Below are 19,055 nucleotides of genomic sequence, written 5' to 3'. Positions count from 1 at the left end.
CCAGGAAACATGTGATCCGGATCTAGCCCTGAATCAATATGTAGGAGGAGCGAATGTTTAGGTTTTTAAGAAGGGGGATGTGGGAATGAAACACTGCACGTCTTTTCTCCTTCCACCCACCCACACTGGAACAAGAGGGTTCACACCTACTGGGTGCCTGGTATCTCAGTGTTGATGAAAACTAATTTCTCCGGCTGAGGAACTGTCATGCCCAGTTTGGCAGTGATATCTCAAGGGGTGTCTGAATGCATAGAGCGCAGGCAGACAAACTACTTTCCAAAATGCATAGTAGATTGAGCACAGCCTCAAAGGCAGCTTTGAAATTTAATATTAGGAATCAGGCTGAGTGAGACACAAGTCTAGCCTTCTACCATAGCTGTCAAGTGTCCCTTATTTGAAGGGACAGTCCCTTATTCCAGCGCCATGTCCCGCTGCTGTCCCTTATTGATGGATGTCCCTTAAATGATGTCCCTTAAATTTCAAAGGAAGCAGCCAGCCAGAGAGGAGGCCGGCTCCAACTGTGTTGCTTGGCTGTGTTGCTCACCCAATAAGAAGTCTAAGAATGACTGGGGGGTGGAGCTTGCATGCTTTGTGTGTGGCTAGTTAATGCAAGCTGAGGGGGGTTTTGAATGCTGGACGCCATTTTGTTGCACGTGCTGCTGCAAACTTTGCAGTGCAAAGCCAGGCCGGGGAGCCATCTTAAGTTGAGGCTGCATAGGCCTTGTGGTGCATGTGATTCAGATTCTATTCAGTTGAACCTCTGGTTACAAAGTTGGTTGGACAATGTTCTTGAAGCTACCAGCATGAGTTTGACCAGACTGCAGGAGGACAGGAAGACTGGAGTGCCTGGAACAGGTGAGGCTGCAGGTCCCTTATTTTGGCTGCTGGTCCCTTATTTTCAAATCTGTAAGTTGACAGCTATGCCTTCTACAGCTTGTCCTCCAAACGCTTTGAACTACAACTCCCATCAACCAGATATTGGCTATGTTGACTGGAGTTTGTTGGAGTTTTAGTTCAAAATAACTGGAAGGCTAGAGGCTTCAGAAGGTGTTTCCCATGTCTGTTTCATCCCCAGTAAGAAGGATGGGTTGGCGCTGATTGATTAAGAAGTGACAGCTCTGCTGAATCAGACCAAAAGCCCATCTAGTCTAGCATCCTGCTTCCCCCAGTTGCCCATCAAATGCCCACAAGCAGAATGAGCACAATAGCCCTTTCCCACATAGGATACTGAGGTTTTTACTGTACATTGGCATTGCTTGGCCACGAAACATGGACTATTAAAATATTTCTAAATACTGTATATAAAAAATGGAGACATATGCTTTTCTAATAATAGAGTTGGGATTTAACAGGAAGTTCACAATCATGATAAAGGTGTTTGTTCCTAGGAATTTTTCTTACCGTGTTCATTGTTTGAGGCATTTCATTGGCAGTGGAACCTGTAGATCAGATAGATAATTATGAAATTAGCTGCCTTGTCGATTTCAAATTAGAACTAGCAATACTGATCATTCCCTGCCCCGTCCCCCAAAATGTTAAACTTCCTCTTAGCGGAGGGAGCTTCTTGGGCCATAAATACTCTCCAAGATTACCAGTGAGGAATGCTAGAAATTTTATGAAATGGAAGGTAATCCACACCCGCCCCCATGGGAAAATAAATTCCACAGCTATATTTCCCTGCAGCAATTTTCCATTTCTATAAATAAGTTTGTTTCATTAAAAAAATAACAAAAACAAAATAAATAAATAAAAGCCAAGTCATATAATGCATGGATACAATGTAAATATATTTGGGCAACAGGAATGGATTCAATGATGCCAGTCAAATATTAGTTACAGATAGGCAGCCGTGTTGGTCTGCCATAGTCAAAATAAAAAAAATCCTTCCAATAGCACCTTAAAGACCAACTAAGTTAGTTCTTGGTATGAGCTTTCGTGTGCATGCACACTTCTTCAGATACACTTCAGATACACTTTTTCAGATGTATCTGAAGAAGTGTGCATGCACACGAAAGCTCATACCAAGAACTAACTTAGTTGGTCTTTAAGGTGCTACTGGAAGGAATTTTTTTATTTAGTCAAATATTAGTTTGCAGTTAAACTTTCTTCAGGTGACTATACCCAGGAAACACATATCATTAAGCATTCTGATCTATCATGCTGAAATCTGACTTAAATCTCAATAAAGGGAAGTGTATGCTATTGAGTTACATAGACTTGAAAAAATGTACTGATGTGCCAATAAAATAACTTTGAGTAGGGAAGGACTTGCTTAGTAGAAAAACACACAGTTACATATTACAGCTTAGCCTCCACACATTCACACTTTCTGCCTTTCAGCCTTCCGGGCACTAGGGGGCAGTGGCCTGTCTCCCTGCTTTCATTTAGCTTAGTGAGAAGGATGTCACAGCCAGAATGGCATGTTGGCTAACAGCTGCTTTCACCATGAGTTGAAAGTGCACAATTTGGCAAGAGAAAGGAGAGGGCAAGTTTTACATTTATGCGGAAGCATGCATAGGATTAGTCTTTGCAACACGTCGGCTTCATTTCAAATGAGAATTTACTATTCTAGTAATCACTGAATGGTTACTTAGCTTTTTTTTCAGTTTAAACATGTGCAGGATTGCACTTTGCACTGTAAGGCAAGTGCTGCAAAAGCTCTAGAATTAAAATTTCACATTTAAACTTTATTTGCAGGTATAACGACACCCCTCCCCCTTTAAAGAAGACTCTTCTTTTATATGGGGCCAAAAACACACAACACACGTGCAACTCAAGGTAGCAAAATTTTTCCACATTCAGAGGTCCACTCACCTTTTCTTCTTTTCCTGTACAGTACAAAGATAAGCAGGAGCAGGAAGAGGAGAAGAAGGAGAAGGCCTGCTGCAATGCTGGCCCATATTATTGTCTTGGATTCTTCAGGCATATCTGCAAAATAATTCACGTCTTGAGTGCCAGCACTGTGGATGTTTTAACTTAGCACCTGCAGGCCGTGTCAGAAGCTGAAACAAACCTTCTGTCATAGAATCATAGAATTGCAGGGTTGGAATGGGCCCCGTGGGACATCTAGTCCAACCCAGGCAGGGGTCACCAAGCTTTTTGGGCACAAATCAGAGAAACTGGCATGGGCAGCTCACAACCAAGCACACACTGCAACCTATTCTACTGGGCACCCAGCTTTTGGAAGCCTAATTTCAATGGAGGGTGGGAAGAGATACTGCAGGCACCGTGTTGCTGACCCCTCATCTACAGGTGAAACTCGGAAAATTAGAATATCATGGAAAAGTTCATTTATTTCAGTAATTCAACTTAAAAGGTGAAACTAATATATGAGATAGACTCATGACATGCAAAGCGAGATGCGTCAAGCCTTTATTTGTTATAATTGTGATGATCATGGCGTACAGCTGATGAAGACCCCAAATTAACAATCTCAGAAAATTAGAATATTAAATGAAATCAGCAAAATAAGGATTGCAAATAGAGCAACATTGGACCTCTGAGAAGTAGAAGCATGCATATGTATTCAGTGCTTGGTTTGGGCCCCTTTTGCATCGATTACTGCCTCAATGCGGCGTGGCATGGATGCTCGCAGCCTGTGGCGCTGCTGAGGTGTTATGGAAGACCAGAATGCTTCAATAGCAGCCTTCAGCTCTTCTGCATTGCTCGGTCTCATGTCTCTCATCTTTCTCTTAGCAATGCCCCATAGATTCTCTATGGGGTTCAGGTCAGGCGAGTTTGCTGGCCAATCAAGCACAGTAATTTTCTGAGATTCTTAATATTATTATTATATTATTGATATTCTAATTTTCCGATTTGCACCTGTACTGCCACAAGCCTCCCCCAAGTTGATGCATTTGATTCCAGCTCCCATCATCCATGGCCATGCCCGTCACCAGTATTGAGCCAAAAGGACCAGTAATCTGACAGTCAACTTTGTTTGGCTATCTCTTTCCAACTTCTCAGGCAGAGCAAGGTCCTGAGAGTCTTTCTCCCGGTCAAGTTGGGACACTCTGTGCGACTAACATGGGATGCAAACGATAATATGCCCTTTCGAATGCAATCCCGTTTCATTTCTGATCCTGCTTTTAGAGAAGTGGTGCCGACGGAGGCTAAGAAGCTGCTTCCCTCCTCCCTTGCAGTGTGAGTCTCAGGCCCCTTGAAGCTCCTGCCTCCTCCACAACAGGGAGCGAGACTTGGACGGCAGGGGAAAGACAAGTACCCAACCAATCTTCTCACCTCTTACAACCAGCTCCGTGGCATTACTTGGCTCTGATCAGGCAAAGGGATTTCCCCGGCGGTGATATTGGCAGGTGTAGTTTCCTTCGTCTTCCAGCCCCACGTTGAAGAAAGGGAACTCGGCTCTGTTTCTCTCTGACTCCGTCACCTGCGATGTTATCAGTTCCCCGGATTTGTAGAGGGAGAAGTTCAGACCCTTTTCTGGCCCCTGGCACTCGATGGTGATATTCTGTCCTGGGGAAATACGTTCGTCGGGTAGCACTTTGATGGAGGGTTTGGACAGGCTGGAATCTGGGTGCAAATAAAACACTGTGAGAATGGTATGGAGGGAAGTGGCTTGATATTCTTCCCCTGCACTCTGCTGCTTTTGATCAGATCAGCAGAAATATCTGCAAACTAGAACTATGCCCTTTTAAAATGTGGCTCTTTTGGGGGGTAGGTGGGGGTTATTTGGGTTACTGTCTTTATTTTCATTTTATATATGGTGATCTTTTTCTGTGAACCGCCCTGAGACCTCTGGGTATAGGGCAGCAGATAAATTCAGTAAACAAACAAACAAACCAAACTGACTTTTAACACATAATTAAAAAGTGCTTAGAATGGCTCTTTGCTTATGAAAAAATGGCTGTACGTAGGGACTGCTACTGTTTTGTCTTTAGTTAAAAATGTCTAGAGCAGCTGTAGAAAATTATTGGCCCTCCAGATGTTACGGACCTACATGCCATTGGCCACACTTGCTAGGACCCAGTAACATCTGGAAGGACAAAGGTTCCTTCCTAGTCTGCATATAGCTGTCTATCTATCTATCTATCTATCTATCTATCTATCTATCTATCTATCCAAAGTAATAATCATAAATAAATAAGAATAAAAATGTGCACCCCACCACCGAGATCATTCCTTTGTAACTATCCAACCTCCCAAAATTTCAACACCTCTTGCGATGGTTTGACCCCTTTCTGTTTTAGACCCTTTTGTGACAATAGGAGGATGTATTTTGAACCTTACTTATTCTGTTGATGTGTCGTCTGTCACTGAAATCTGAGCACAGTTCAACGAAGTCTGTTCTGTAGCAATATCTACATTGGTAGAGACCCCCTTGGAATTCTTGGGCATTGTCAAAGGCAAACACAGCCTCCTTTGTTGCTGTTTTCTCTGTCAGTTTTCTCTGCTCCCTATCTGCACCCACTTCTATATACAAAGAGAACAGCTTTGGTAAGTTGTCTTCTGCCTTGCAGCTGATTTTGACATTCCCCTTTTCGGCAAGCATTTCAGCTGAATTCACTGCGATGGAAGGCTTGAGATGCAGCTTTCCTGCACATGGAAGAGAACAAGGGTGGGATTTCAAAGACGCAGTTCAGCCTTCTCAAATCAGCCTCAGGCAACAGTCCATTATATGGGAGAGGTTTGCATGTTCTGGGAGAATGCAAAATCCCAAAGATGGATCGAAGGGTAAAGGTTTGTAAGAACTTGATGCTTCTAAGTTTTTTTGTTTACAACTTCAGTTTAGAGATGGGTGACCTGGCACCTTCCACACGCCTGCAACACCCATCATTGGCCAGGCTAGGTGGGAGACGGGTATTGGGATACTGCCAGGGAGATAAAGTCCATCATGGCCCCCAAGCCGGCTGCCGGACAATCCATCGATCTCCCGTAGCGATTAGCGACACGAGTTTCCTGAAAATACCTTGCCACATTCCAGGGCTCATGCACACTCTTAGCAGCAGCAGCAGCAGCAGCAGCAGCAGCTAGAAGTCGCACTCAGGTGAGCATTATCTACAGACTTTATTTAGCGTTGATCAGAACAAAGAAAGACATGACTGTTCTGCGTCAGTGTTTCCGACAGAGAGAGAAATCGAAAGCAATAGCAAACTTAAACATCCTGTGAACAGGAAATACGCAGGCTGTGACACAAACATCCTGCTCCCTTTTAAGGTGGAACGGAAATATCCTAACAACGGGTTCCTGAGAAGAGTTACTGTTTGCCTCAGTTCAGTGTGGCAGATCCAGGAAATCTTATAAGCTGAGTTACTGTACATTTCTGTTGCCTATTTCAATGAACGCTGTAGAAAGAGTTAAGAACCAAGTACAGTGGTACCTCGCAAGACGAATGCCTCGCAAGACAGAAAACCCGCTAGACGAAAGGGTTTTCCGTTTTGGAGGCGCTTCGCAAAACGAATTTCCCTATGGGCTTGCTTCGCAAGACGAAGGCCCATAGGGAAATCTCCGGGACAGCGGGGAAGCGCAGCGCGTCTTCCCCACTGTCCTCGGACCTCCTCCGAAGGCTGGCAGTGGGAGGAGGGCTCTCCGCCCCACCGCCAGGCTTCGGAAGGCTGCTCCAAAGGCTGGCGGTGGGGCAGAGAGCCCTCCTCCCGCCGCCAGCCTTCGGAGCAGCCTTCCGAAGGCTGGCGGTGGGGCAGAGAGCCCTCCTCCCACCGCCAGCCTTCGGGGCAGCCTTCCGAAGGCTGGCGGTGGGGCAGGGAGCCCTCCTCCCGCCGCCAGCCTTCGGAGCAGCCTTCCGAAGGCTGGCGGTGGGGCAGAGAGCCCTCCTCCCGCCGCCAGCCTTCGGAAGGCTCCTCCGAAGGCTGGCGGTGGGGCGGAAAGCCCTTCTCCCCGCGCCAGCCTTCGGAAGGATCCTCCGAAGGCTGGCGGTGGGGCGGAAAGCCCTTCTCCCCGCGCCAGCCTTCGGAAGGCTCCTCCGAAGGCTGGCGGTGGGGCGGAAAGCCCTTCTCCCCGCGCCAGCCTTCGGATGGCTCCTCCGAAGGCTGGCGGTGGGGCGGAAAGCCCTTCTCCCCGCGCCAGCCTTCGGATGGCTGTCCTGAAGACTTGCGGTGGGAGGAGGGTTTTCCTTCCCACCGCCAACATTCAGAATGCTGTTCTGAATGTTGGCGGTGGGGAGGAAAAACCCTCCTCCCACCGCAAGCCCCGGGAACAGAGGAGAAGCGCTGCGCCCCTTCCCCTCTGTTCCCGTACCTGTCCTGAAGGCTTGCGGTGGGGAGAAAAGCCCTTCTCCGCACCGCCAGCCTGGGAAGCGGTTTCCATAGGAACGCATTAATTGATTTTCAATGCATTCCTATGGGAAACCGTGCTTCGCAAGACGAAAAACTCGCAAGAAGAAAAAACTTGCGGAACGAATTAATTTCGTCTTGCGAGGCACCACTGTATTTGGGATCATTGGTCTTATCTGCATCTACACTGAACATCATGTGTATCTAACTGTGTGATTGCAATTTTTATTTAAGACTCGCAGTGCTTTTTCCTGGAGTTACTTAAGGGCACGCAATACTGGCACCCTTTTGCCCCCTCAAAGAAAAGCACTAGTTAAGAGATTTTGTTGAATTTATGGCAATATCTAGTACTAGTGGAGAACTCTTGATAACAGCAGCAACAACAGCAACAACAGCAACATGTTCTTTATATCCCGCTCATCTGGCTAGATTTCCTACCACTCTGGGCAGCTCCCAACAGAATGTTAAAAACACATTAAAACATCAAACATTAAAAACTTCCCTAAACAGGGCTGCCTTCAGCTATCTTCTAAAATTCAAATAGCTGTTTAAGTCAGATAGTTCTCTCTTCCCAGCTGCTTCTGCTGTTCTTAAAGTCATGATCTGGGAAAGGCTGCTAGGGCTGGAGGGAGGGATGAGGCAGGCGGAAAAAGCCATTACCTGATGGCCAGCATAATCTCTCTCTCTCTCCCCCCTCCCCTTACATGTCAGTTGTGAAAATAGCATAAAAGGCTAAGCCAGGCTCTCACCTTTTATGAAGACTTTGACAGGATCACTACGAAATGAGCACCGTTGATCATAACTTAAGCAATAGCTACATGTATAGGTTCCGCCATCTGAAGCTCTTGCATTGGCAGTCTGAAATACAGCTGCACCCCACTCACTATTCCAATATGCTGAATCAGGAATCCGTGAATCTTTGTGAAGATAGTAGATTGCAGCGTGACGGTAATCACTTGCACACCGTAAGATGATCTTTCCCCCCAGACTGACCACATTTGTGGGAGCCGCTGAGAATGAAGGTTTAGGGTACAGTTGTCCTGGACCGAAACAGGAGAACAAAGGTGAGATTTGGAAGATGGATCACCAAAGAGGAAGACAAAAGAAGGCCCTGACTTTACCACATGCTAAGATCCACATTTATAAATAATTACTAATTTTTAAATGAAAATGCAGATTAGGAAGATGGAGCATCTACAAAAGTCTCACCAAAGAGGAAGGCAAAAGAAGGCCCTGACTTTACCACATTCGAGAACCAAGGCACGACAGTAATTACTAATTTTTAAATGAAAATGCATTATTTCCACCCTAGTGGGGAAGACTGGTCAGGTGAGCTGTGTGTCTGCTCATTCCACTGTTCAGCTGCTCATGGTGGGTGGGCAACTTCAAGACCCCCTCCTGCTTTCCTTTCTTATGGTTTTCAAAACTGAACTTGGACAGCTTTTCAAAGAGAGGACTGTCCTCTGTAATGGCCGCCTCATTGGCCTATCAGAATGAGTTGGTAGAAGGCACTCTCTTCTATTGCAGCTACTCAAGCTTGTCATGCAAGTTCCCCCAGGGGCCAACCAGATGTCTGTGGGAAGCCCAAGAGCAGGACTGAGAGCAGCAGCGCATTCTCCACACTTGAGATTCTTAGCAACTGTTATTCACAGGTATCCTGCCTCTGGCCGTGCAGGGAGAAGGTTGCCATCATGTCTAGTTGCTCAGTCTAAGGTTACACTGGGGGAATTGCATTTTGTGTGTAGATTGTCTAAAGGCAAAGAAATAGGGATGGGGTTCATACCATGGATAATATGGATAGATATAAAATATAGATTATGAAATAATATGCAGTTGTAAATGTGGACAACAGGACCCATGGAGGGGGTGGGGAGAAGTCTCGAGATTCAGAGTAGCCAAACGTAGTCCATTCTGGAAGACCGTTCGACTTCCAAAACGCGCAATTGCCAGTCGGCAAAATCCATTGAAAAAATGGGAGAAACATGCCTTGGAAGCTGTTTGACTTCTGAGGCATGTTCAAAAATGGAACCATTCACTTCCAGGTTGTCGTTTGAAAGCTGAAACGTTCAACTTCTGAAGCGTTCGACAACCGAGGTTCCACTGTACAGTATATCAATATGCATTTGTTTTTGTTTTTTATAAAATTTTTATTTGGTTTTCTGCTTTTATAAAGACAAAACATACACAAAGAAGACAAAAGACAAAAACATGTATAAAATCAGCAAATCCCCATTTCATAACCTTGTTCCTTGACTTCCCCCCACCTCCCCTCGTGCATCCCAGTTTCAAGATTATATCAGCAAGTTGGTGTTTCTCCTCTTAACAATCTTATTCATCTTATTACCTTTTTTATAATAAAAATTGATTTTCATAAGTTGGACTTAAGCTCTCTTCCATCGATTTTCATTTTATCTTAATTAAGAGTCATCTTAACCAAACCTAGAAGTCTTAAGAGTTTATAAGAGTCTCTTCTTCCCTCCCTCCCATCCCCGGTTTTTGTCCCTTCCCAATAAAAATCCAAATTCGAGATTCTCAGCCTGGGTTCCTCACGTCCAAGGCTTTCAAATCTCTTTCAGTCCCTCTTCGCCTGTCCTGTTGGTAATCCTTTATGTCAGTCGTCGAGTCTGGGAAAAGTTCTTTCACCATCAAAGTGTATCCTCTTCCCACAAGAAGATTCCAAAGTGACTGCTGAAGAATTTCCACAAAGTCTATCCCTTCAAAGTCTAAGTCCAAACGGAGGCCCCAATCATATTTCTTTATTTTAAATTCCTGTATTCCATTTTGTCTTGGGACCTCCTCCTTCTTCTTCTGTGTCTTTCGCAGACTTGTGGTAGATATGTTCCCAGCGTCTCCTTGCTTGTATTCCGCAGATGTCAACTTTTGGTTGTTGCTTCCCAGGATTACTTCTTCTTTTTCTTGTTGTTTAGTCTCTTCCAGCTCTGTAGATATTGTTTCCCAATCAGCTGTGGATTCTTTCTCATTAAGGTCCTCAATACAAAGAGCAGAGTTGCCTGTTCCCAAGGTCATAGTCTCAAGTTGTTTATTCATGGCCAAACTCTGCTCTTATAAGATTCCCACCAGTTGAAACATCCTTTTGATTTCCACTAGTAACTTTCCTTCCACAGCCATTGTATCCATTGTAGTTTCACAGAATTCCCCCTAGGGGGAATCTGGTTACTTATTTGCCTTTTCACCAACAATCCTTTAACTGATTATTGTTACTTTGTTTCCAACAGTTTTGTCTCAATTATAACTCGTCTTAGTCCAGAGGGATCTTAAATGGCAATTTCTCACTTTAAACCGCCCGTTTGGCAGCTTTGACAGCTGTCAAACTCCGCAGCTCTTACGCAGGCAGAAAAGCAGGACGTTCCCGAGCCCGGGAGGGGGGGTTGTTTAAAACAAAAGGAAGGTTTCCAAAACTCCGCTCTCCAGCCCAAAATTTCCTTTAATTAAATCTTGGAAGTTAATGTCCTTTTTCACTCACCCCGCCAAGGGTAGGCTCTCCAGCTTAGCTCTTGTGTCGTTGCTTAGATCGTCTGCAAGGGGGGGGGGTGCGGACTTCCTTTTAGGACACCCCCCGGTCGTCTCTAATTCAGGGTAAAAATTTTTAAAGTCCCAATCCGTCTTACTCACGGGTAGTTCTTTCAATCCAGATTTTCAAGGAAGGAAGTCGGCGCTCTCTGGTTATGGCTCGCGGCTTTGCTCCACCGAGGTAGCGATCGACTCTCAGTGCCACGCCACCCCCGTATCCCCTCCGCAGCCTTTAAAAAGGCTCTTTGCGAATCAGGGGGGGCGCTTAAGGCACCCGCCGAGTCTTCAGTCCGCAGGCTTCCGCGCCTGCGGTTTTTAAGGGTCCCCGCGTCGCCGGCGCGGCAAAGACCCATCCTCAGTGGAGCCGATTCCCTCCGGAGCTCGGAGGAAATCCGCCATTTCCAGATCGCGTCAACCCGGAAGTCGGAAGTCAATATGCATTTGGATTGTTACAATTTTATTTTTTGTATAATCAAATAAAAATTATTATTTTTTGAAAAACACCTAATTGAAAAATTAATAAATGTACATTTTGACCAAAAAAGAGAGAGAAAGAAATAGGGATGGGATGTTCCTGTGCATTTAATATTTGTATAGATCAGAGAACGTTTGGTAGGCCTCTGTGGTTATCATGCAGATGTTAGGAAGTCAGATTTGGTTGGGGGAAATCATTACAGTTTGCTCCCATTCTGCCCCTATCCATCTCCCCCTGGCCCCATGTTCATATTTATCACCCAAAGAGACTCACCTCCAGAGATCTGCCACTGTCCAGCCAGCAGGAATCCTGGAAAGGAGATGATCGCATTAGCGGCAATACAGCTGAGCAGCAGCAACCACAACTGGGTCTCCGGTCCTTCCACCCGGCTGTTGCACAACCCTCAGTCCCTTCACCCTTTCATCTGAGATACCAACCGAGGAAGAGGATGTTGAAAGAGAGCCTCATGATGAAGGAGCACCTAGCCCTGTGGTCCAGTGTCCTGTGTCCCCCAAGATGTGTGCTGTCCCCGGAATGAAGATCTTGGAGGGAGGCTGCAACATGGCTCTGCAACACTGTTCTCCCCTTTGATGTGCACATACTCTGTGATGCACAGCTGAGCAGCGCTGGAAGTGCCTCACAAGCCACTTCCCCTTTTCCCTACTATGCTGCAGTCATATTTTGCAAAATCAGCTTGCAGGAGATCATGTGCTTTCATATATACTTGCAATATTGGAAGGGACCACACAGGTCATCTAGTCCAACCCCCTGCAATGTAGGAGTTTGCTTGTTTTTTGCCCAAGGTGGGGCTCAAACCCACAACCCTGAGAATAAGAGTCTTGTGGTCTACCAACTGTGTGGTGGAGTCTCCTTCTTTGGAGGTCTTTAAGCAGAGGCTTGACAACCATATGTCAGGAGTGCTCTGATGGTGTTTCCTGCTTGGCAGGGGGTTGGACTCAATGGCCCTTGTGGTCTCTTCCAACTCTATGATTCTATGATTCTAACTGAGCTATCCCAGAACTGCATTCTCCTCAGAGGTTAACTATATCACCAGAAGCCTTTCTGTTACGAATTATAGGTACCAACATTCCAAAGGAACAGAAAAGACTCTTTATGAATACGACAACAGCAGCACAGATGCTACTAGCCCAGAAACGGAAAGAAGAGAAATGGCAAACTAAGCTGTTAGCCTAGGCTGAAATGACAAAACTGACCAGAAAACTCAGAGACCAAGAAGACAAGAAATTCAAGAAAGAATGGGAGAAGTTTATAATTTATTTAGGAGACTACATCTGTAAGAAGATGAAAACATTAGCAGGATTTTAATCTCACTTGTAATGTAACAACTACTACGGACGATATGGATAGATACAAAGCATAGACTGTGAAATAATTTTTTGTTGTTTAGTCATTTAGTCATGTCCGACTCTTTGTGACCCCATGGACCAGAGCACACCAGGCACTCCTGTCTTCCACTGCCTCCCGCAGTTTGGTCAGACTCATGCTGGTAGCTTCGAGAACACTATCCAACCATCTCGTCCTCTGTCGCTCTCTTCTCCTTGTGCCCTCCATCTTTCCCAACATCAGGGTCTTTTCCAGGGAGTCTTCTCTTCTCATGAGGTGGCCAAAGTATTGGAGCCTCAGCTTCAGGATCTGTCCTTCCAGTGAGCACTCAGGGCTGATTTCCTTAAGAATGGAGAGGTTTCATCTTCTTGCAGTCCACGGGACTCTCAAGAGTCTCCTCCAGAACCATAATTCAAAAGCATCAATTCTTCGGCGATCAGCCTTCTTGATGGTCCAGCTCTCACTTCCGTACATCACTACTGGGAAAACCATAGCTTTAACTATACGAACCTTTGTTGGCAAGGTGATGTCTCTGCTTTTTAAGATGCTGTCTAGGTTTGTCATTGCTTTTCTCCCAAGAAGCAGGCTTCTTTTAATTTCATGGCTGCTGTCACCATCTGCAGTGATCATGGAGCCCAAGAAAGTAAACTTTGTCATTGCCTCCATTTCTTCCCCTTGTAAATGTTGACAATAGGACCTATGAATGGGATGGGGGGGGAGTCTGGAGGTTCAGAGAAATCTCATTTTATGGATATGTATTTGACATTGTAATTAATTTACATTTGTAAAATAAAAATGGTTTCAAAAAAAGAGAGAGAAAACTAGATCACTTTTGGCTTTCACTGGGTTCGGTAATGGTATTTTGCTCAGTTCAGAAAAGGTTCGGGGTGGGGGTGGGTGTCAGAATCTCTGTTCTTCCGAGCTGATAAGGCTCGTCTTCGGAATTGCCTCCCGACGGTTAATTGACGACCTGATCCTTTAATAAGGCCTCAGGCACGTCGTCCCAGCAGAGCATCAAAACAGCACGCAGAAGGATGAGATAGTATGAGCCACATTGCTATGCTTTATTTTCTAGCTACGCAGAGAGTAACTAAAAACACATCCTCTCCCTGTGAGAGCAGAGAGCAACTGAAACAAAGAAACAAAGGAAACAGGAAACCACTAACGTCACATCCCCGTCTCCCTTTCCCGTGAGACTCCAATAGCATGGAATCCCAGGAATGTAAACAGAGTCCTGTGACTCCACACAGCTGCTCAGTGAGAAACAGAAACTAGCAGTGGGGGGTGGGGGGTGGAGTGACTCCTCTATGTGGGAAGGTTGCAGCATTTGCGACTGTTTAAAGGGAGAGGTGACATAATAGAAGTTTATAAAATTACACATGGCATTGAGAAAGTGAGTAGACACCCCTCTCACACACTAGAGCCCATTAACACCCAAGGAAGCTGAGTATTTGAAAATGCAGAGCAGATAAACTGCTTCACGCAGTGCATAGCTAAACTATGGAACTCTCTGCCACAGGAGGCAGTGATAGCCGCCAACTTTGATGGCTTTAAACGAGGATTGGACACACTCATGGAGGACAAGGCTTTCAATGGCTACTAGCCCTTATGACAGAGAGGATGCGGGTGGCGCTGTGGTCTAAACCACAGAGCCTAGGGCTTGCCGATCAGAAGGTCGGCGGTTCAAATCCCCATGACGGGGTGAGCTCCCATTGTTCAGTCCCAGCTCCTGCCAACCTAGCAGTTCGAAAGCACGTCAAAGTGCAAGTAGATAAATAGGTACCGCTCCGGCGGAAAGGTAAATGGCGTTTCCGTGCGCTGCTCTAGTTTCACCAGAAGCAGCTTAGTCATGCTGGCCACATGACCCAGAAGCTGTACGCCGGCTCCCTCGGCCAATAAAGCGAGATGAGCCCCGCAACCCCAGAGTCGGCCACAACTGGACCTAATGGTCAGGGGTCCCTTAGCCCTTATGGCTATGCTGTACCTCTACTGTCAGAGACATTATTCATGTATCTCATTACAGAAGTGGATGGGAGGTATGCCTCTAAATACCAGTTGTTGCCAATAGCAAATGGGAATGTGCTGCTCCGCTCATTTCTGGCTTACGGGCTTCCCACTGGCATCTAATTGGCCAAGGTAAGAAGAGCAGGATACTGGGCTTGATGGGCTTGGCCTGATCCAGCAGGCTTGTGTTATGTGGTTCTGTGGCAGGGGCAAGACGAAGAGAGTGGGAGAACCAGGATTCTCAAGAATGCCTCAGAAAATTAACCCAGAGTATGAGTGGCTGCCACAGTGGGGAAGGAGCTTGCACATTCTCATTTGACTAATCCAGGGCCTGTAGTTACAGGAAGACAAATGACTGCATGTGTCGCCTTTCGTCTGCCACAGGCCCCCTTACCTAATCTTACAGAAAGAGGATCTCTTCATAGGACTGGTGTTTGCGTTTCCCCTGCCACTCCTCATCCTGAGGCAACTTCCTTAATATTTGACTTTCCCCAACATGACACAGCATTGGAGATGTGACTTTTTTCCCTTTTTAAAAAAATGTATTTTATTGATTTTCAGTTACAAATGAACTGGATCTGAAAAAGGAGAAAAGAAATATCAATAATAACAACAACAACAGGTTGGGAGTACAGAACCATCACAAAAATGGGAAAAATATAACAGGAGCAATGCCAGCTGTGGTTCACTGGATATATATTACAGTAGTGGGATGAAAGTGATATTCCTTAATGTTCGGTGTGTTGCTGGTGGCTGGAAGCCATGCTTGACGGTTTGTGCATATTCAATAAAAGTTTGTAAGGCTGTTAGTTTGTCCTTAAGTATAGAATCCCATATCTCTGACATTCAAGCTTCAAAGAGATTTACATTGAGAGTCCTCCAGTACATGACCATTCTTAATCTGGCAGCAGGTAACACATGGGTAATAACATTTTACACTTTCCTTGGGAATCTAAAGGAAAATAAGATAACAGTGCTATTGTGGGGTCTGATTCCATAATTTGGTTTATGGTCTGGAGAACCTTTTCCCAAAAGGGAACAATCTTTGGACAGCACCGCCACATGGTGTACAGTAATTCCAGGAAGTTTGCAATCTCAGCAGCATAATGGAATGAGATTTTGGCTGATTTTATACCGTGGGATACGTGCCTTGAGGACCAGGATCATTCTTGGCTGCTCACATTTTGATCTTTCAAGATGTGGCTCCTCCTCCCCCCTCCCCCAAAAAACTAGAGTGGCCAACTGTAGGAAAAGGAAGCTGTGGCTACCATAATGGTAAACACACATCAAAAAAATGCTGCTGCTGCTCAAGTTTCCTCTTCTACACAACCACTCTCATAACCAGAACCCTAGTCTTCTCCTTTGCCAGGGGCTCCACAGCCTGACTATTGTTTCTAGACAAAATGGCATTGAAAACATCTGTGGCTGAAGCCTCACAGTCTACAGATTTATCTGAAGTCAATAGTTGTGTGTGTGTGTGTGTGTGTGTGTGTGTGTGTGTGTGTAAAGACCACCTTGCTGTCATTTCCCCAATGGGGCTAAAGTTAAATGAACCTAAGCAGAACAGCCTGAGGGATTCACCAAACAAACATCTTTCTTGATAGCTGCGAAAATTGGCCAATATGAAACCTAGAAATTTGTATATACAGTCATACACTGGATCCCGAACACCTTTGTACTCGGACATTTGGGCTCCTGAACGCCTCAAACCCAGAAGTGAGTGTTCCAATTTGCAAACGTTCTTTGGAACCCGCATGTCTGACGGGGCTTCTGCAGCTTCCGATTGGCTGCAGGAGCTTCCTGCAGCTAATCAGAAGCCGTGCTTTGGTTTCCAAACGTTTTGGAAATCGAACAGAGTTCCGGAATGGATTTCATTTGAGTTCCAAGGTATGACTGTAGTCTACAGTTCTATGTTTCGTGTAAGGTAGTTTTGAGGTGTACTTGAAATGTGACAAATCTCTACTATCATTTCCCCCGGCAACTGATCCAAGTCTTTGTGGTTGCAGAGAAACAATCCATCTTCCAGCATGAGGGAAGATTCCCACCAATACGTAGTTTGGTGGGAGAGTGTGGAAGGAAAGTTATTGGTTGCCATTTGGCTAAAAAAGTCCATGATAATGGTGGACAAAGGACCCCTACATAAGAGCCAGGGAGCTGGGAGATGGGGGTGAGATCCTTGGATGGTATAGATTGAATCCAGTAACCAAACCGTTGGATACAGGAACAGGATCTGGAACACGGTGGTGATTTCTATGGTGTTCTTCCATTTTTGTGTTGATATCATTTTCTCAGCCGTTCAGTTTCAGTTATTTTAATTATGTTGGCTTATTAATATTGTTTCATATAATGTTTAATTTAGACCCTTAAATTAGGGTTGCTTTTTTTGCATGGTTTTACACTATGGTTTTATGGACTGATTTTTACCTTCTTATTTCTATTTTCTAATATGTTTTGAATGGTTATACTTATTGTTTGCTTGATATTCTGTGAGCCACTTTTGGGCACAATCTTGAGGGCAGGTAGCAAACAACTGAACAGATGATGGTGAGGGACCAAGTCTTGCTGTTGCTACTCCCCTGTCTTCCCATAAGGCCACTGAAGGCTTTTTGGTGCCTGAGGCATGTGAGATGCTTAAAAAGACTCCCCAGAAACTGCTGGCAGAGCCAGGCTACCGTACATAAGTCAAATGAAAAGGACCTTTCCTGCAGGTTTGCTCTCTGAAAATATGGGGTGCAGGAAGGAAGAATGGGAAGGAAATGGCATGCTAGGTTGGAGAGTAAAATATTCAAAGAAAGTATTCAACAGAGCTCAAAGCCAAATGAGGTAGGATAGTTGATGATGGCTGAGATGTTATGGTTATAAGAAATAGAGAATTGCAGCTGTAAATCATAACTTTAAAGAATGTAAAATGAAAATGAGCGAATTAATTGAACTAAGGGTTGCTGAGAGAGGGCCAACATAAGGATGCAGAAAAAGGGAGGTATGGGGAAGTCCGGGAAATAAGGTGTATGAAAATAAGTTTAAGAAATTATATGTGTTTATTTGTTTGTATGTTTTGTATTGTTTTGTTTTATTATTTGTTTTATATATGTTTGGAAAATTAATAAAAATTATTATAAAAAATAAAAAAACAAATGAGGTAGGATAGTATTTCCCAAGGCTGACTGTTTCCTTTTTTTCCTTCCCCTTTGAGCACTGACAGTAATTAACCTAAGAACAGCACTAGAATTAAGGAAACCAAAAAGAACAGAAAGGGCAGAAATGAAACAGAGAGAGAGAGAGAGAGAGAGATATTTTTTGAACTGGGACAGAGGAAGAGAGAGTTGCTCATCTAAGCGGATGCAAGACAGACCACACTCAAATACTGGGGATGTCCTCAGAGCAGGATGCTGAGGCTAAACATTGTGGCCCAAGACCAGAGCTTTGCTGTGGTCGCTGCTGCTGCTGCTGCACTTTCCCTTTCAAACAAACAGAAAAGGAGCTGACTCTTCTATCGCTGCTGCCACAATGCTTATGTTCCTCCTGCTGACTGGGTGCTGGTTTTGACCTTTAAAGCCCTATGCAGCCTAGGACCCACGTACCTATGGGACCGCCTCTCCTGGTATGCCCCGCGGAGGACCTTAAGGTCCACAAATGACAACACTTTGGAGGTCCCAAGTCACAAGGTGGTTAGATTGGTCTCACCTAGGGCTAGGGCCTTTTCAGTACTGGCCCCAACTTGGTGGAACACTCTGTCACAGGAGACTAGGGCCCTGCGGGACTTGACATCTTTCCACAGGGCCTGCAAGACAGAGCTGTTCCTCCTGGCCTTTGGTTTGGACTCAGTCTGACCCTTATGTTTCCCTCCGCATATGGTTTTGATCTATCGGCTACTATTAAAATGAGGCTGCCTTTTAAATTGTATTTTTAACCTGTATTTTAAATTGGTTCCCCACCCCCCATTATGTTTTTATTGTAATTTTACTGGTGTTAGCCGCCCTGAGCCCGGCTCTGGCTGGGGTGGGTGCGGTATAAATAAAAATTTATTGTTGTTGTTGTTCAGTGCTCGCCCCACAGCGAAGGGTGGAATTGAAACTCAAGAAGAAAGTTGAGTCCCTGAGCACCCAATAGATTAAGTCAAACTGTGACTTGTTAACATACCAGGCCAAGATGAGCTAAAGAAACTCAAAACAACAAAATCTGAACTGTTCTGGAGCCCTATTAGTGAGGTGAGCCTACAAGTGAAAAACCACTTTTCTGAAGGCAGATTAGAAGTCTAGCAGTTCATGTTTCTGGAGGCTGAGCGAGAGGAAAATATGTTTCAATGTTTCCCTGAAGGGTTTACAATGTCTATCAGCTTGGCAAATAAATGTACCTTTGTGATTTGCATGTGTTACAGTGACTTTCAGTTTGAAAATTAAGTTACATTTGTGATTCCATTCCAAACATAGTTGCAAATATCTATTATTGGGTTA

The 19,055-nt window shown here is 45.0% G+C and overlaps 1 protein-coding gene across 4 annotated transcripts in view; it reads right to left on the bottom strand.

Annotated features, from left to right (window-relative positions):
• The window catches only part of LOC310691815 (T-cell-interacting, activating receptor on myeloid cells protein 1-like), a 50,549-nt gene that overhangs the window by 3,368 nt on the left and 28,126 nt on the right, over positions 1–19,055 (bottom strand). For 3 of the 4 annotated variants that reach the window (XM_083471973.1, XM_083471975.1, XM_083471972.1), the window contains 2 exons: positions 2,815–2,928; positions 1,402–1,439 (listed from right to left, as the gene is read on the bottom strand). In XM_083471973.1, coding sequence (XP_083328099.1) covers positions 1,402–1,439; positions 2,815–2,928 — 152 coding nt within the window. Of the gene's footprint in view, positions 1–1,401; positions 1,440–2,814; positions 2,929–4,239; positions 4,531–5,247; positions 5,554–7,996; positions 8,288–11,526; positions 11,563–11,690; positions 12,081–19,055 lie in introns of those variants that run through there. The other variant, XR_014518571.1, reaches the window with a different exon arrangement.

The sequence above is a fragment of the Podarcis liolepis genome (genome assembly GCF_965112155.1).
Source record: "Podarcis liolepis genome assembly, chromosome: 13".
In the NCBI taxonomy this organism is placed as follows: domain Eukaryota; kingdom Metazoa; phylum Chordata; class Lepidosauria; order Squamata; family Lacertidae; genus Podarcis; species Podarcis liolepis.
This window is presented reverse-complemented; position numbering and strand designations above follow the sequence as displayed.